The sequence below is a fragment of the Choloepus didactylus genome, chromosome 4, assembly GCF_015220235.1.
Source record: "Choloepus didactylus isolate mChoDid1 chromosome 4, mChoDid1.pri, whole genome shotgun sequence".
In the NCBI taxonomy this organism is placed as follows: domain Eukaryota; kingdom Metazoa; phylum Chordata; class Mammalia; order Pilosa; family Megalonychidae; genus Choloepus; species Choloepus didactylus.
Window position 1 is genome coordinate 14,463,764 of NC_051310.1, and position 13,851 is coordinate 14,477,614.

General features: G+C 37.5%; 1 protein-coding gene across 10 annotated transcripts in view; it reads right to left on the reverse strand.

The window, feature by feature from the left end:
- The window catches only part of UNC79 (unc-79 homolog, NALCN channel complex subunit), a 348,180-nt gene that overhangs the window by 120,090 nt on the left and 214,239 nt on the right, over positions 1 to 13,851 (reverse strand). For all 10 annotated transcript variants that reach the window (XM_037832001.1, XM_037832000.1, XM_037832003.1 and 7 more), the window contains 2 exons: positions 2,173 to 2,355; positions 1,396 to 1,558 (listed from right to left, as the gene is read on the reverse strand). In XM_037832001.1, coding sequence (XP_037687929.1) covers positions 1,396 to 1,558; positions 2,173 to 2,355 — 346 coding nt within the window. The remainder of the gene's footprint in view (positions 1 to 1,395; positions 1,559 to 2,172; positions 2,356 to 13,851) is intronic.

The following is a 13,851-nucleotide window of genomic DNA, read 5'->3' on the forward strand; positions in this document are numbered from 1 at the left end:
TTCTTGAGTATAAGGGAATATAACACAGAGAGCTAAGTTTAAGGACTGATCCTGTCCTAATGCATAAAATTCAACAAGTAAATGAAACTTAGAAAGTAAACATTAGATGAAATAGACATACTAATCTTTGTAGCCAAATGAAAAATAAATGTTAATGACCAGTCACTTTTTTGGGGTGGATGGATACAAAACCCCCAGTGAACTTGAACAAAGATGAGAAAGCCTACTAAATCCTCAAGTTTCTGGGGAGATGCAACCTAATCATGTTTTCTTTAATTCCTTTTGTAAAAAAAAAAAAATCTCCTTTGAAAAATACAGTTTTTCAAGCAAATAATTATGTGACTGTCTTGCCTAACTTTGAAATAATTTTCAAAATGTACTGAACGGCAGGAAAGACCTCAAAATGGCAACTCCTATTCAGGAAGGTTCGACTGGGATCTGCCCAACGCTAAGCCCAGATTGAGGAAATCTGTAGTTCACCCAAATCTACCCAAATCAGAACCTAAACTGGTAGACAAGATATTCTTCTGGGAAGATCTGAATGGTACCAGAATTTAAAGAATCTAGATCTCAGAGTTCCTTCTGTGGCCAACCGAGATACTTAGACCTTTCATTAGTGAACAGACAGTGGAACATTGGCCACAGTCCATCCTACTGAGATATTTCCAGAGCAGAGTAATAGTCCCACCAAATAGACTGTACTGGCACCACAAAGGATGGATTAGATGATGTCACCTTTCTCAAGTCTAGGTACCCCGTGACATCCACCTTGATTCTTTACCTCTCACCTGAAAAGACCCAGGCTGTAATTTTATTCTATCCGAAGTTTAATGCTACTGACCTCTTTGAGGAAAAGCTAATTATAGAAAAGGTGCCGATATTGGAAATAATTTAAACCTATGCAGAAAATACGCTTAATTCAGTTCCCTTAAATTGCTTCTTTTTAAATAATGAGGATAGGAAAAACACTTCAGTAAATCTAGAGTCCACTCCAATTCTGTGAGCAGAAAGTTCAGGAGCAAACTAGAGACCTAAAGACGATGTCTCCATTGAGTGCCAGCAAGTTTTACTTCACAGCCCCAGAACAAGATGTTTCCAATACATGACAGAAGGCTAACAAAGGCTCCTTAATCCAACAGCAAATAATTGTTTACAAAACATTATTTCTTATGAAATAGGCTTTAGAAGCAAATCAAATATTTCTCCTGATTGCTCATTTAAAAATTAAAGCAGCAACATTCCCGGGAAAGTTTGAAAATCAATGAAGTGATACGTGACTTTTTCATCCCAGAATGATCAAAAGGGGGGCACTCCTCTATCTCCTAAGAAAAACATTGTCCAGAAATGTATTACATATTCAGGCTAAGTTGGGGATAGAATTCAGATGTAAAGTACCTTTTTCTTTCTCGCTGTATCTGCTTATGTTACTGTTGTCACTGTACAAAGGTCCTGCCGTGGCATGGGGCTTGCAGCTATGGTACTGTGCATTGAGGGTATTGACTGTTATGTGAATCAGATGCAGCAGGACCTTGCTGATCTCACAGTCTCGGTATGGATACTGCTCAACAGAATGGAGGCAGAAAAATATAAATGGTTATTTTTAAGGGTAAGTTTTTCCATTTGGTCTTGCTAGATGTTTTTCTCATCATCTCTTGGGGATAAAAAGAAATACATAGAAAAAGCAAAGGCCTAGATTCTGACGGCCTTATTTTTCACAGGGGACCATATTTCCTTCTTCCTATTCCACACTACTGATGGCAATGCATGCTGGTTCATAGTTACACTTCAGTTCAAGAAAATTACCTGCCATAAAACATTTGGTGCATGAATATAATTTTAAATATCGTCTTCATTTTCTGATGGACATAATAAGCAATATTTAGATCAAATATGAGATTCTGAGCACAAACAGAGGGTGTTGATCAATGTCCTACAACCAACCATTTTTTATTTGAAACATTTTTAGTGTATACACTGGCATGGTTTCCATTTCTATTTTCATTGCAATAGCCCTTTGCTTCTGAACACTAATTGTACATTGTGATTCTTCTTCTGAAGGTCAAATTATTATCCTACTAGAAATTCTCAACTTAGTTCTCTTAGGTGCCCTCGAAATGCTGTACTCTCTAAGAGAATCATTCCAACCAAACAGGAGTGACTACAGTGACATACCTTGTAAAGGATCACGAGCAAAGCCTTCAACCACATCTGCCGAATGTGAGGTTTTAGGGACCAAAGGGAACAACGAGGTGGCTGTTGGAAATAATGCCGCAGTTGAGGACAAGAGCAGTATTTGAGCACCTGAACCACCAAGGGAAGGAGGTGTTTTCCCAAGTTAATGTTATAGTCCATAACCTGAAATAGAAAAAAATTAATAAAAGAAGGAAAACTACAAAGAACACTTACAAATCAAGAGAAAAAATCTGAACCATCACAACAAAAACATGGGCAAAGTATTTAGAAGGCATCTCATAAAATATTAACAGTAATGGCCAATTTATATAAAGGGGGAAAAGTCCAAGCTCACAAGAAATCAAAAACTTGCAAATTAAAATAACTTTTTTACCTATTAAATTTGCAAAGTTTAGAATCAATGAAAAGACCTAGCATTGGTTACAATGTGGGGAAATGGGCATTCTCAGGCACTGATGCCAAGAGTGAAATTTGGCACAACTTTTCAGGACAACAGCTGGAGCAATAGGTACTAAGAAGTAAGAAAAAGCACATACCTTTAATATAGCCATTAAATTTATTCTAAAGAAATAATCACACAAGTTTTCCAAAATGTACATATAAAAATATTCATCATAGCTTTGTTTATAGACATCCCAAAGTGAAAGCAACCCCCATTCTCCACAATATGGAATCAATTAAATAAAATGTGGTTCATACAACAAGAGAATACTAGGTAGCCTTTAAACATGATACAACAGATAAAAATTTATTTACACGGTATGAAAGTCACAATAAGTTTTAGGTTGAAAAGAGGTTACATATTGATCAGTATGTATAATATGATCCCATTATAGTAAAAATATACATATTTATATATATATAAATTATATATACATTATATATAAATATATGTATAAAATATAATTTGGAGCAATCTACACTAAAATGTTAGTAAGTTATTTTTAAGTCATGGGATATTTTTATTTTCATTTTTAAATTTTTGCTTATATTCCTAAAATAAACATGTATAACAAGGAATTAGAGAGAAAGAAGAAAAGGAAAGAAGGAGGAGAAAAGCAAAGAGACAAGGAGGGAGGGAAAGAAATTTGGAATACCTGGAACATAGTGTATGTACATGACATTTGTTGATTGACTGACTGTCTCAATGAATCAATGAATAGAACTTCTCACTGAAAACTTGCATTTAACTCTTAATCTCTTAAGGCCATAGGAAGTGCATATATTGAGGTTTATCTTTTAATGTCTGGGAGTTGGGTCTGCCAACAAGATTATTATATCCTTGAAGATAGGATTATGTGTTAAACTTTTTAAAATGTGTTAAATTTTTAATTTTCATTGTAAACTAATATGTACACATTAGAAGCATGCAATCAGTACCAACAGACATACAACAAATCTCCATTTCATCTTAGTGCCTACCCCTTTAGTTCTGCCTCTGAGAGAATAGATATGGCAAAATTACCCTCACAAGAGGTTGTACTAATTTATATAATGAATAATAATGCAAAAGAGTGCCTATTTTCTTGTACTTTAGTCAAACATTATATATAAACAGTGGAGAATGAAGTCTCATGTTTTAATTTGTATTATTTTAATAGAGTAAGGTTGAGTATCTCTTTATATGTTTATTGGTCATTTGTATTTCTTTGTCTATAAATTGACTATTTGGCCCAGTTTTCAGCTGACACTGTTTCTTTTTCTTATTGATAAATATATTAAGCTATATTTGCCATATATGTTGTCAATATTTTTTTCAAAATTGCCTCAAGCCTCTTTCTAAGCGACACATGGCTCAACACAGTGCTATTATATACAAGGTGAAGTTTATTCATTCATTTATTCAACAAATATTTACTGAGCACCTACTATGTGCCAGCCACTGCTCAGATCCTAGGGATATACAGCAGTATACAATACAGACAAACAACACTGTCACTGTGGAATTTACTTTATAATGGGATTGACAGACAATAAACATATTAAGTAAGTTATATTTTATATTAGAAGGCACAAAGGGCAATGAAAAAATAAAAGTGGGGAAAGGTTTGCAGGAGGGGAGGTCACAGTTTTAAATAAGGTAGCCAGGTTGGCCCTCAATGAAGCACCGGTGAAAGGCAACAAGTCATGCAGTTATCTAAGAACACAGCATTCCAGGTAGAGGGAATAACCAGTACAAAGACCCTGAGATATATGTGAGTCCAACCAGCAAGTGTAAGGAACAGGTGGAGGGGAGGAAATAGGGGCTAGGAAAGAGGAAGATGATGCCAGAAGGGTAACAGGGTAGAGGTGGGAATGGTGGTAGGGGGTAAATCATGAGGGGAGAGGGAAGTTAACAGGCCTTTATAAGGACTTAGGCTTTTACTCTGAGTAAAACTGCAGATTTTGAAGAGTAGAGCTAAGATCTTACTTACATTTTAAAATAATCACTCTGTATGCTGTGTGAGAGCAGCCCAGGGGTTGTAAGGCAAAAGTAGAAACTGGGAGATGAACTAGGTTATAGGCAGTAATCCAGGTGGGACATAATGGACCAGGATGATGGCAGTAGAAGTAGTAAAGAGTAGTCAAGTTCTAGATATATCTTAATGGTAGAGCTAACAGGATTTTCTGATGGATTGGCTGTAGGGTATGAAAGAAGGAGAAGCATCAAGGATAACTCCAAGTTTTTTGGTCTGAGCAACTGAAAAGATGGACTCACCATTTAACCTGAGGTATACTTCAGGTTGATCAGGTTTGAGGAAAGAGCAGCAATTCCGTTTTGGACAAGCAATGTTTGTCTGTTAGACATCGAATTGGAAATGTCAAGTAGAGTTCAGACTAGATACCTGGGCTGAAGTATATACTTGAGAGTCATGAGCATATGGATGGTAATTAAAACCATGAGACTAAAAGAACTCACTAAGAACATGAGTGAAGATAAAGAAGAGACCCAAAGATTGAGCCTGAGAAAATATTGCTAGAAAACGTCTCAATATCTAAATGGAAGGAAGGAAGGAAAGAAGGAAGGGAGGGATAGACGGAGGGAGGGAGGAAGGGAGGGAAAGAGGGAGGAAGGGAAGAAGGGAGGGAGAGAGGGAACATACAAATAACAGAAGAAAACATGGATAAATCCCTTCAAAACTTCCCAAGTGACTCAAATTCCAGAAAGCAATAAAAGAAAATATTGATACATTCAAACTACATAATTTTTTTTAATTACAATTAAAAAGACATTACAAGAAAAGTAAAAAAGACAAATGACAAAAAAGGAAAAGACATCTGCAATATATATCGCAAAGCATTTATCCTCAAAATTGGGAAAAAAAGTTAAAAGCTCAAACCAGAGAGAAAAGGACAACAGAAATGGATGTTGACAGAAGAAGAAATTTAAATGGCCTTTAAACATATAAAATATCCTCAATTCATTAATAATAAAATAAATGCAAGTGAAAACTATAATTTGATTGCACTTTTCACCTATCAGATTGGCAAAAAGCCCAAAGTCTGACAACATACTCTTGGTAGGAATACAGGAAAACAAACACTTTCAGATATTGCTGGTGGAAATGTAAAATGGTACAGACCCTACAGAGAGGAATTTGGTCTTATCTAATAAAAGTACATATGCATTTACCCATTGACCTAACAATTTCACTTCTAGGAATTCATCCCTAAGATACCCTGGAAAAAAATATGAATTGACTTATGCACAAGGTTATTCATGGTAGTGTTACTTATATATCTACTTTTACAGCAATATAAAAACAAGCTAAATATCCACAAACAGGAGACCAATTGAATAAACTGTATATAGCCACACTACAGAAAACTATACAGCTATATATTAAAACAAATGAGGATCTCTATACGTTGATTTGGATAAATCTCCAGGATGTACTGAAGTGAAAAATCAAGGTGCAGAAGAGTATATATAGTGTGTGCTACCTTTTGTGGGAAGAAGCATATGAATATATAGTCATATCACTAATATTTACAAAAAGAAACACGAAAAGAATAAAAATATCAACAGAAATCATTACTTAAAAGGGGGAGGGGACAAGAAAGGAGAAACTCGATGAAAATGAGACTTCTCCAAATGTACTTTGTCATATAGTCTTGACTTGGCAGATAACTGTTTTATTATTAAAAAATAGAATTTAATAAAAATTTAAAAGGAATCCCTAAAAATTAAAATTAAACTAAAACAAATAAACTTAACTATTGGCACATAGAGACACTAAGTATTTCAAATTTCTATAGAACATTGCACTTGGACCAAATACCCTTAGTGGGTTACATGCTGAGGAAAAATTGGGTTCAAACAAATCTTAAATTTCATTCAATGATCTTATTGTTAGTGGTAATATTTGTATTATTACTTTAAATTTATTACATGTATGCATCTATTCCAGTATTGGTATAAGAAAAAGTAATAGTGTTGTTAGGAACCAAGCTTTGTGGCAAAGGTGAAAAAAACATTTTTTAAAATCTTTAATACTAAATTTGAATTGGAACTAGCAGTATGAATTCATTATACTTTTCCTTTCAAAAATACATATTTCCAGCTCTGTCTAGTGCTAGGAGCAATGACAACCAAATATCAATGAGCACACCAAGGGTCCAGATTGTGGTCTCTGAATACTACTCCCGATTGAAAGGAACCATAACTCCTTGGAATAATGGCTAATTTCACATGTGAAGCAGGAAATATACCAGATAAGCCTGAAATATCTTGCATCAGAAGTCAAGGAAGCTATAAAGACTGATGTGCTATATCAATAAGACATAAGAACCAACTTGAAATGGCTCCCATTAACCAAAGGTGGGACAATTTTAGTATCAAAAAGAATAATGAATGCAACTGATTGAAATATGTTAAATATACAAAAACCTATCAGTTCCTAACCATGCTTTAGGAAGCAAAATGAGGGAGGAGGATTGTGGGAAGACGGCAGAGTAGGGCACTCCAGGACTCAATCTTCCCACCAAAACAACTAATAAATAGGCAGGAACTGTCCAAAACAGCTAAATTGAAACTCCAGAGACCAGAGAACACTGTACAGCATCTAGGGAAGAGTGGGAAGAAGAGGCTGACAAATTACAGTAAAGAACAGTAAATTGCTCTCTCTGAGCAATGGCTATCAGTGCCCATCTCCCATTTTCACCACAGGCCACAATAGGGTTCAGCCCCTGGTTAGTTTGCTGGTGACTGAAAGGGACATCAAAATCCTTTTCCGGAATACCAGAGGTGGGCATGGCCAATCACTAACCACAGCGTTTGATTAGCAACTTTGGATTGCAGGGGCCCTGGCCATGAGGGCAGCTGTTGTTTTAACCTACCCAGACAAAGGCAGTGGCAGACATTGTTTCAACTCTCCCTGGACAGGGGCTGTGCTTCCTCAGGGCTGCAGGGGACAGTTAGTTGCAGGACTGCATTTGCTCGGCAGGCCAGGAAAGCTCAGCTTTGGAGAGCCATCAGAAAAGCTCTTGATGCCCTTCCTGATACCTTCCACAGGGAACTTTGGAGCCAGTCTGCACCCCCTTTGAGGGTCCCTGGTCCTGTGTTGACTGGAAAAGACTGACCTGGGGAAGTCCTCTCCACAGAGACCTTCCTCTCAGAATTTGCCCTCCAGGCAAAAAAGCAGCTTACAACATCGAAAAGAGTATAAAAAACTATAGAGGCAGACAGTCTGGGACAAAGGCAAGCAAGCTTCAAATATCCAGGAAAAGGGGTCTGTCTCCTGGGAAACAGAGCAGACAACCAAACTCCTGTAATCAGGGGAATTCCAAAACAACTAACACGCAAAAACACAGGACAAAACAGAGACAAAGAAAGACAGAGAAAACCATGCATACTGCACTCCCGTTGGGCAGACCTTCCATATAGGAGGGCTGAAACTCAAGAATATCTTTGTCTTATCATGAGCTGGCTACAATATCAAGAAACAGAAAACCCAGGGAGTAAATCCCAGAGTTAACATTTTAAATATTAAAATGTACAGCAGACAAAAAAAAAGAGTACAAGGAAAACAAAGAAATATGAAATGATGACCCATCCAAATGAAGAGGAGAAAAATTCAGAAAACACCAACAATAAAGATGAGAATGCGGACATACTGAACAAAGACTTCAAAAAGATGATCTTAAAAATGTTCAAAGAGATGAAGGAAAATACAGAAAAAGAACTAAAGGATATCAGAAATAGAATAGTGAGCAATATAAGTCTTCATAAAAAGACAGTACTTTAAAAAGGAACCAAACAGAACTACTGGAGTTAAAGACTACAATAATGGAAATGAAAAATGACTAGGAGGGTTTCAAGAGCAGACTGGTGCTGGCAGAAGAAAGAATCAGTGAACTTGAAGACACTTGAAATGAGTTAGAATGAGAAGCAGTAAGAAAAAAAGAAATATTAAAAGCAAAAATACCCTAAGACACCTCTGGGACACTATCAAATGTACCAATCCATGCATTATGGGAGTCTCAGAAGGAGGCAAAGGGAATATTCAAAGAAATAATGCTAGAGAACTTCCCAAACTTAGCAAAAGATGTGCACATGCACATCCTAGAAGTTCAGAGAACACCAAACAGGATAAACATGAAGAAAAATATACTCAATTTTATATTGATTACATTATCAAATGGAATGAACAGGAGAGAGTTCTGAAAGATGCAAGAGAAAAGCAATGTGTTACATACAAGGAAGTCCCAATTAGATTGAGTGGCAATTTCTCACCAGAAACCACAGAAGCAATAAGGCAGTGGGTTGAAATATTTAAACTGTTGAAGGAAAACAACTGCCAGCCAAGAATTTTATATCTGGTAAATTTTCTTTCAAAAATGAGGGAGATATTAAGACGTTCTCAGATAAACAAAAGCTGGGGGAGGTCATCATCACTAGACTTAGCCTACAAGCAATGCTAAAGGGAGTTTTTCAGACTTAAAAGAAAGGACAGAAGACAGTGGTCCAAAGTGGCATAAAGAAAGAAAGAACTGTGGTAAAGATAATCATTTGAGTATTTATAAATGCCAATATTACTGTAGTGTATTGTTTGGTATGTAACTCCACTTCTTACTTCCTACAGGAGCTAAAATGTGAATGCATAAAAAGTAATGATAAATTTATGTTTTTGGACATACAAAGTACACACATATAAGTGGTAACGAGTACCAAAAATGGTGGTAGGACAGAGGGGTATAGGAGAAGTATATGTGCATGCTATTGAAGTTATGTTTGTATCAAACCAAATATGATGGTTATATACTTAGGATGTTAAATTGTAACCCCATAGTAACCACAAGGAAAATTGATGAAAAATATATCCAGATAGAGATGAGAAAGCACTTAATATGGTATAACACAAAATAAATAAATAAATATAAAAGTAGGTTTTAACAGAGGTGAGAAACCAAAAAGGTATAAGACTTAAAATGGCTAAATAGCAAAATGTCAGAGAAAGTCCTATACTTTCTTTAAATGTGAACAGATTAAACTCTCTCATCAAAAGGAAGAGATTGACAGAATGGATAAAAAAGCATGACTCAACTATATTCTGCCTGCAAGAGACTCAACTTAAAGTCAAAGACACAAGTAGGCTGAGGGTTAAAGTTTAGAAACAAATATATACCATGCAAGTAGTAACAAAAGGAGGGTAGGGGTGGCTATAATAATAATGTATAAAATAGACTTTAAGTCAAAACAGTCATGAGGAACAAAGATGGTCATAATATACTGATAAAGTGGACAATTCAACAGGAAGATGTAACAATTATAAATATATATGCACCTAATATCAGAGTCCCAAAATACATGAAGCAAATACTGACAGATATGAAGGAGAAACTGAAGGTTCTACATTAATAATGGAGACTTTAACACACCACTCTCAATAATGGACAGAACATCTAGTTAGAAGATCAATAAGGAAGTACAGAACTTGAATGATACACTAAGCCAACTAGACCTAACAAACATATAGAACACTGTACCCAATGAAAACAGAATACACATTCCTCTCAAGTGCACATGGATCATTCTCCAGAACAGACCATATACTGGGTCAGAAAACAAGTCTTAATAAATTCAAAAATATTGAAATCATACAATACATATTCTCCAATCACAATGGAACAAAGCTAGAAATGAATAACAGAAGGAGAAATGGAAAATTCACAAACAAGTGGAAATTAAACAACATACTCTTAAACAACCAAAGGGTTAAAGAGGAAATCAGAAGCAAAATTAGGAAACATCTTCAGGCAAATGAAAATACAATATACTAAAACTTACGTTATACAGCAATTTTCATAGCAGCATTATTCACAATTGCTAAAAGATGGAAACAACCCAAGTGTCCAGCAGTCAATGAATGGATAAATAAAATGTGGTATACACATATAATGGAATATTGTTCAGCTGTAAAAAGGAATGAAATCCTAATACATGCAACAACATGGATGAACCCTGAAGACCTCATGTTGAGTGATGTAACCAGACACAAAACAAATATTAAATGATATCACTGATTTGAAACAATTAGAATAAGCAAACTCATAGTGTCAGAATCTAGAATATAAGTTACCAGAAGACATGGAAGGGACAGGGAAGGGGAAGTTAAGGCTTAAAATGTACAGGGTTCCTATTTGGAATGATGGAAATGTTTAGGTAATGGATGGTGGTGATGGTAGCACAACATTGTGAATGCAATTAACATCACTGAAATATATATCTGAATAGGATTAAAAGGGGAAATGTTAGAGTATATATATGGTAACAGAATAAAATTTTTTTAAAAAAAATCCATGGAATTACAATACACAAGCAGTAAACACTAAGTTAAAGTGCAGACTTTGATTAATAGTAAAATTATAAAACAGCCATTGTTAACAAATGTTCCACACCAGCACAAGGTGCAGTGGTGGGGTGGTGCATGGGAATCCTGTATTTTATGCATGATTGTTCTGTAAACCCACAACTTCTCTAATAAAGAAACAATTTTTTAAAAAAGCAAAAAGAAGAAAAATTCATTGGGTACCATTGGAAGTATCTATGACACAAACACAAGAATTAAACACTTATTTGACTTTCCTGTAATAACTATTTGTGCCGGTTTGAATGTATTGTGTCCCCCAAATGCCATTATCTTTGTGGTCTTGTGGAACAGACGTTTTGGTGCTGGTTAGATTTGCTTGGAATGTGCCCCACCCAGCTGTGGGTGGTGACTTTGGTGGGATACTCCTATGGAGGTGTGACCCCACCCATTCAGGGTGGGCCTTGATCAGTGGAGCCATATAAAACATGCTGACTCAAAGAGACTGAACGGAGTGCAGCTGTGAGTGATGTTTTGAAGAAGAGCAAGCTTGCTAGAGAGGAATGTCCTGGGAGAAAGCCATTTTGAAACCAGAACTTTGGAGCAGACGCCAGCCACGTGCCTTCCCAGCTAACAGAGGTTTTCCGGACACCATTTGCCATCCTCCAGTGAAGGTACCTGATTACTGATGTGTTACCTTGGACACTTTATGGCCTTAAGACTGTAACTGTATAGCCAAATAAACCCCCGTTTTATAAAAGCCTATCCATCTCTGGTGTTTAGCATTCTGCAGCATTAGCAAACTAAAATAGATTTTGGTACCAGAGAAGTGGGGTGCTTTTGCTGCTGAGTCTGCAAATACCAAACATGTTGGAGTGGCTTTTTAAGTGGATAAGGGGAAGACTCTGGAAGAATTGTGAGGAGCTTGATAGAAAAGGCCAAAACTGCTTTAAAGAGACTGTGGAAATGTGGACTCTAAAGATACTTCTGATGAGGACTTGAACAGAAATGATGAATGTGTTGTAAACTGGAAGAAAGGCAATCCTTGTTTTAAAGTGGCAGAGAATTTGGCAAAATTGAGTCCTGGTGTCAGATGGAAGGAAGAATCTGGAAGCAACAACCTGGAATACTTAGCTGAGGAGATCTCCAGACTATGTGTGGAGGACATATCCTGGCTTCTCCTTGCAGCTTATAGTAAAATGCGAGCAGAGAGAGATAAACTTAGAACTGAACTCTTGGGTTCAAAGAAACCAGAAGTTGATGGCTTGGAAAATTACAGGCTTCCAGGGGGTGGAATCCCAGAAGCTACAGCCCAACATGAGGATGTAACTAAACATGGAACCCAGCCGCCATTTCAGTACAAGCCAAGATTGGAAAAGGAGTTAAGCAGAAAGGATTTGTGGAAAGTCCTATTGTCTGATGGCTTTGACCCCTGCGTGCTTCATGCAAAGCCAACAGAATTTTTGCGAGATCTTTATAGACGGAGCCATTGCCGGTCTGGACTGGAGGAGACAGACAAGGAACAAATTAAAGGAAAAATCTCTTCAGAGACAGAGCCATGGAGGTTGAGGTCTGGAGTCAGGAGGTCTCGGGCTGGGAGAGCGGAGCAGCCCACATGCATGGAAAGGGTGAGTTTGCCCTGGAGGTCGAGGGCGGGCTTTCCACCTCGATGCTCTGGAAGAGTTTTGCCACCCGAGGTCCCAAAGAGGGTGGAGCACATTCCCAGGGAATTGGGGAGAGCCTGGCTGCCACCACACTGTTCGGAAGGGGTTGAGCGTGTGCCCCGGAGATGGAAGGGAATCCGGGAGCTGCCCTGATGTTTGAGGAGGGTGGGGCCGAGAAGGTGGTCTCCCCAATTTGTGGGTATGTTGGAGCACTCACCTAAGCGTTTGGAGAGGAAAGGGCTGCCGAAAAGGCCCTTAGGAAGGGTTAGGCTCCCGCTGTCTCAAGCCCCAAGGATGCAACATTTTTCTGTTAATGACTCTCAGACTTTGAAATCTAATGGAGTTTGTCCTGCGGGTTTTAGGAACTGTTTTGGTCCTGTTAACCCTGTTTTCCTTGTTCTTTCTCCTTATGGCAATGGAAATGTTTATCCTATGAATGTCCCTCCTTTGTATATTGGAAGCATATAACTTGTTCTAAGTCCACAGATCCAAGTTAAAGGAAAAGTATGCCTTAGGACTGACCATGCCTATATTTGATTTTGATGGGATTTTGTACTTAACTTTTGTTACTGAAATGGTTTAAGTTTTTGTGATATTGTGATGAAATGAATGTATTTTGTATTTGGAAAGATAATGTCATTTTGGGGTCCAGGGGGTGGAATGTGCCGGTTTGAATGTATTGTGTCCCCCAAATGCCATTATCTTTGTGGTCTTGTGGAACAGACGTTTTGGTGCTGGTTAGATTTGCTTGGAATGTGCCCCACCCAGCTGTGGGTGGTGACTTTGGTGGGATACTCCTATGGAGGTGTGACCCCACCCATTCAGGGTGGGCCTTGATCAGTGGAGCCATATAAAACATGCTGACTCAAAGAGACTGAACGGAGTGCAGCTGTGAGTGATGTTTTGAAGAAGAGCAAGCTTGCTAGAGAGGAATGTCCTGGGAGAAAGCCATTTTGAAACCAGAACTTTGGAGCAGACGCCAGCCACGTGCCTTCCCAGCTAACAGAGGTTTTCCGGACACCATTTGCCATCCTCCAGTGAAGGTACCTGATTACTGATGTGTTACCTTGGACACTTTATGGCCTTAAGACTGTAACTGTATAGCCAAATAAACCCCCGTTTTATAAAAGCCTATCCATCTCTGGTGTTTAGCATTCTGCAGCATTAGCAAACTAAAATACTATTCTTCAGTGTAATCAGATAGT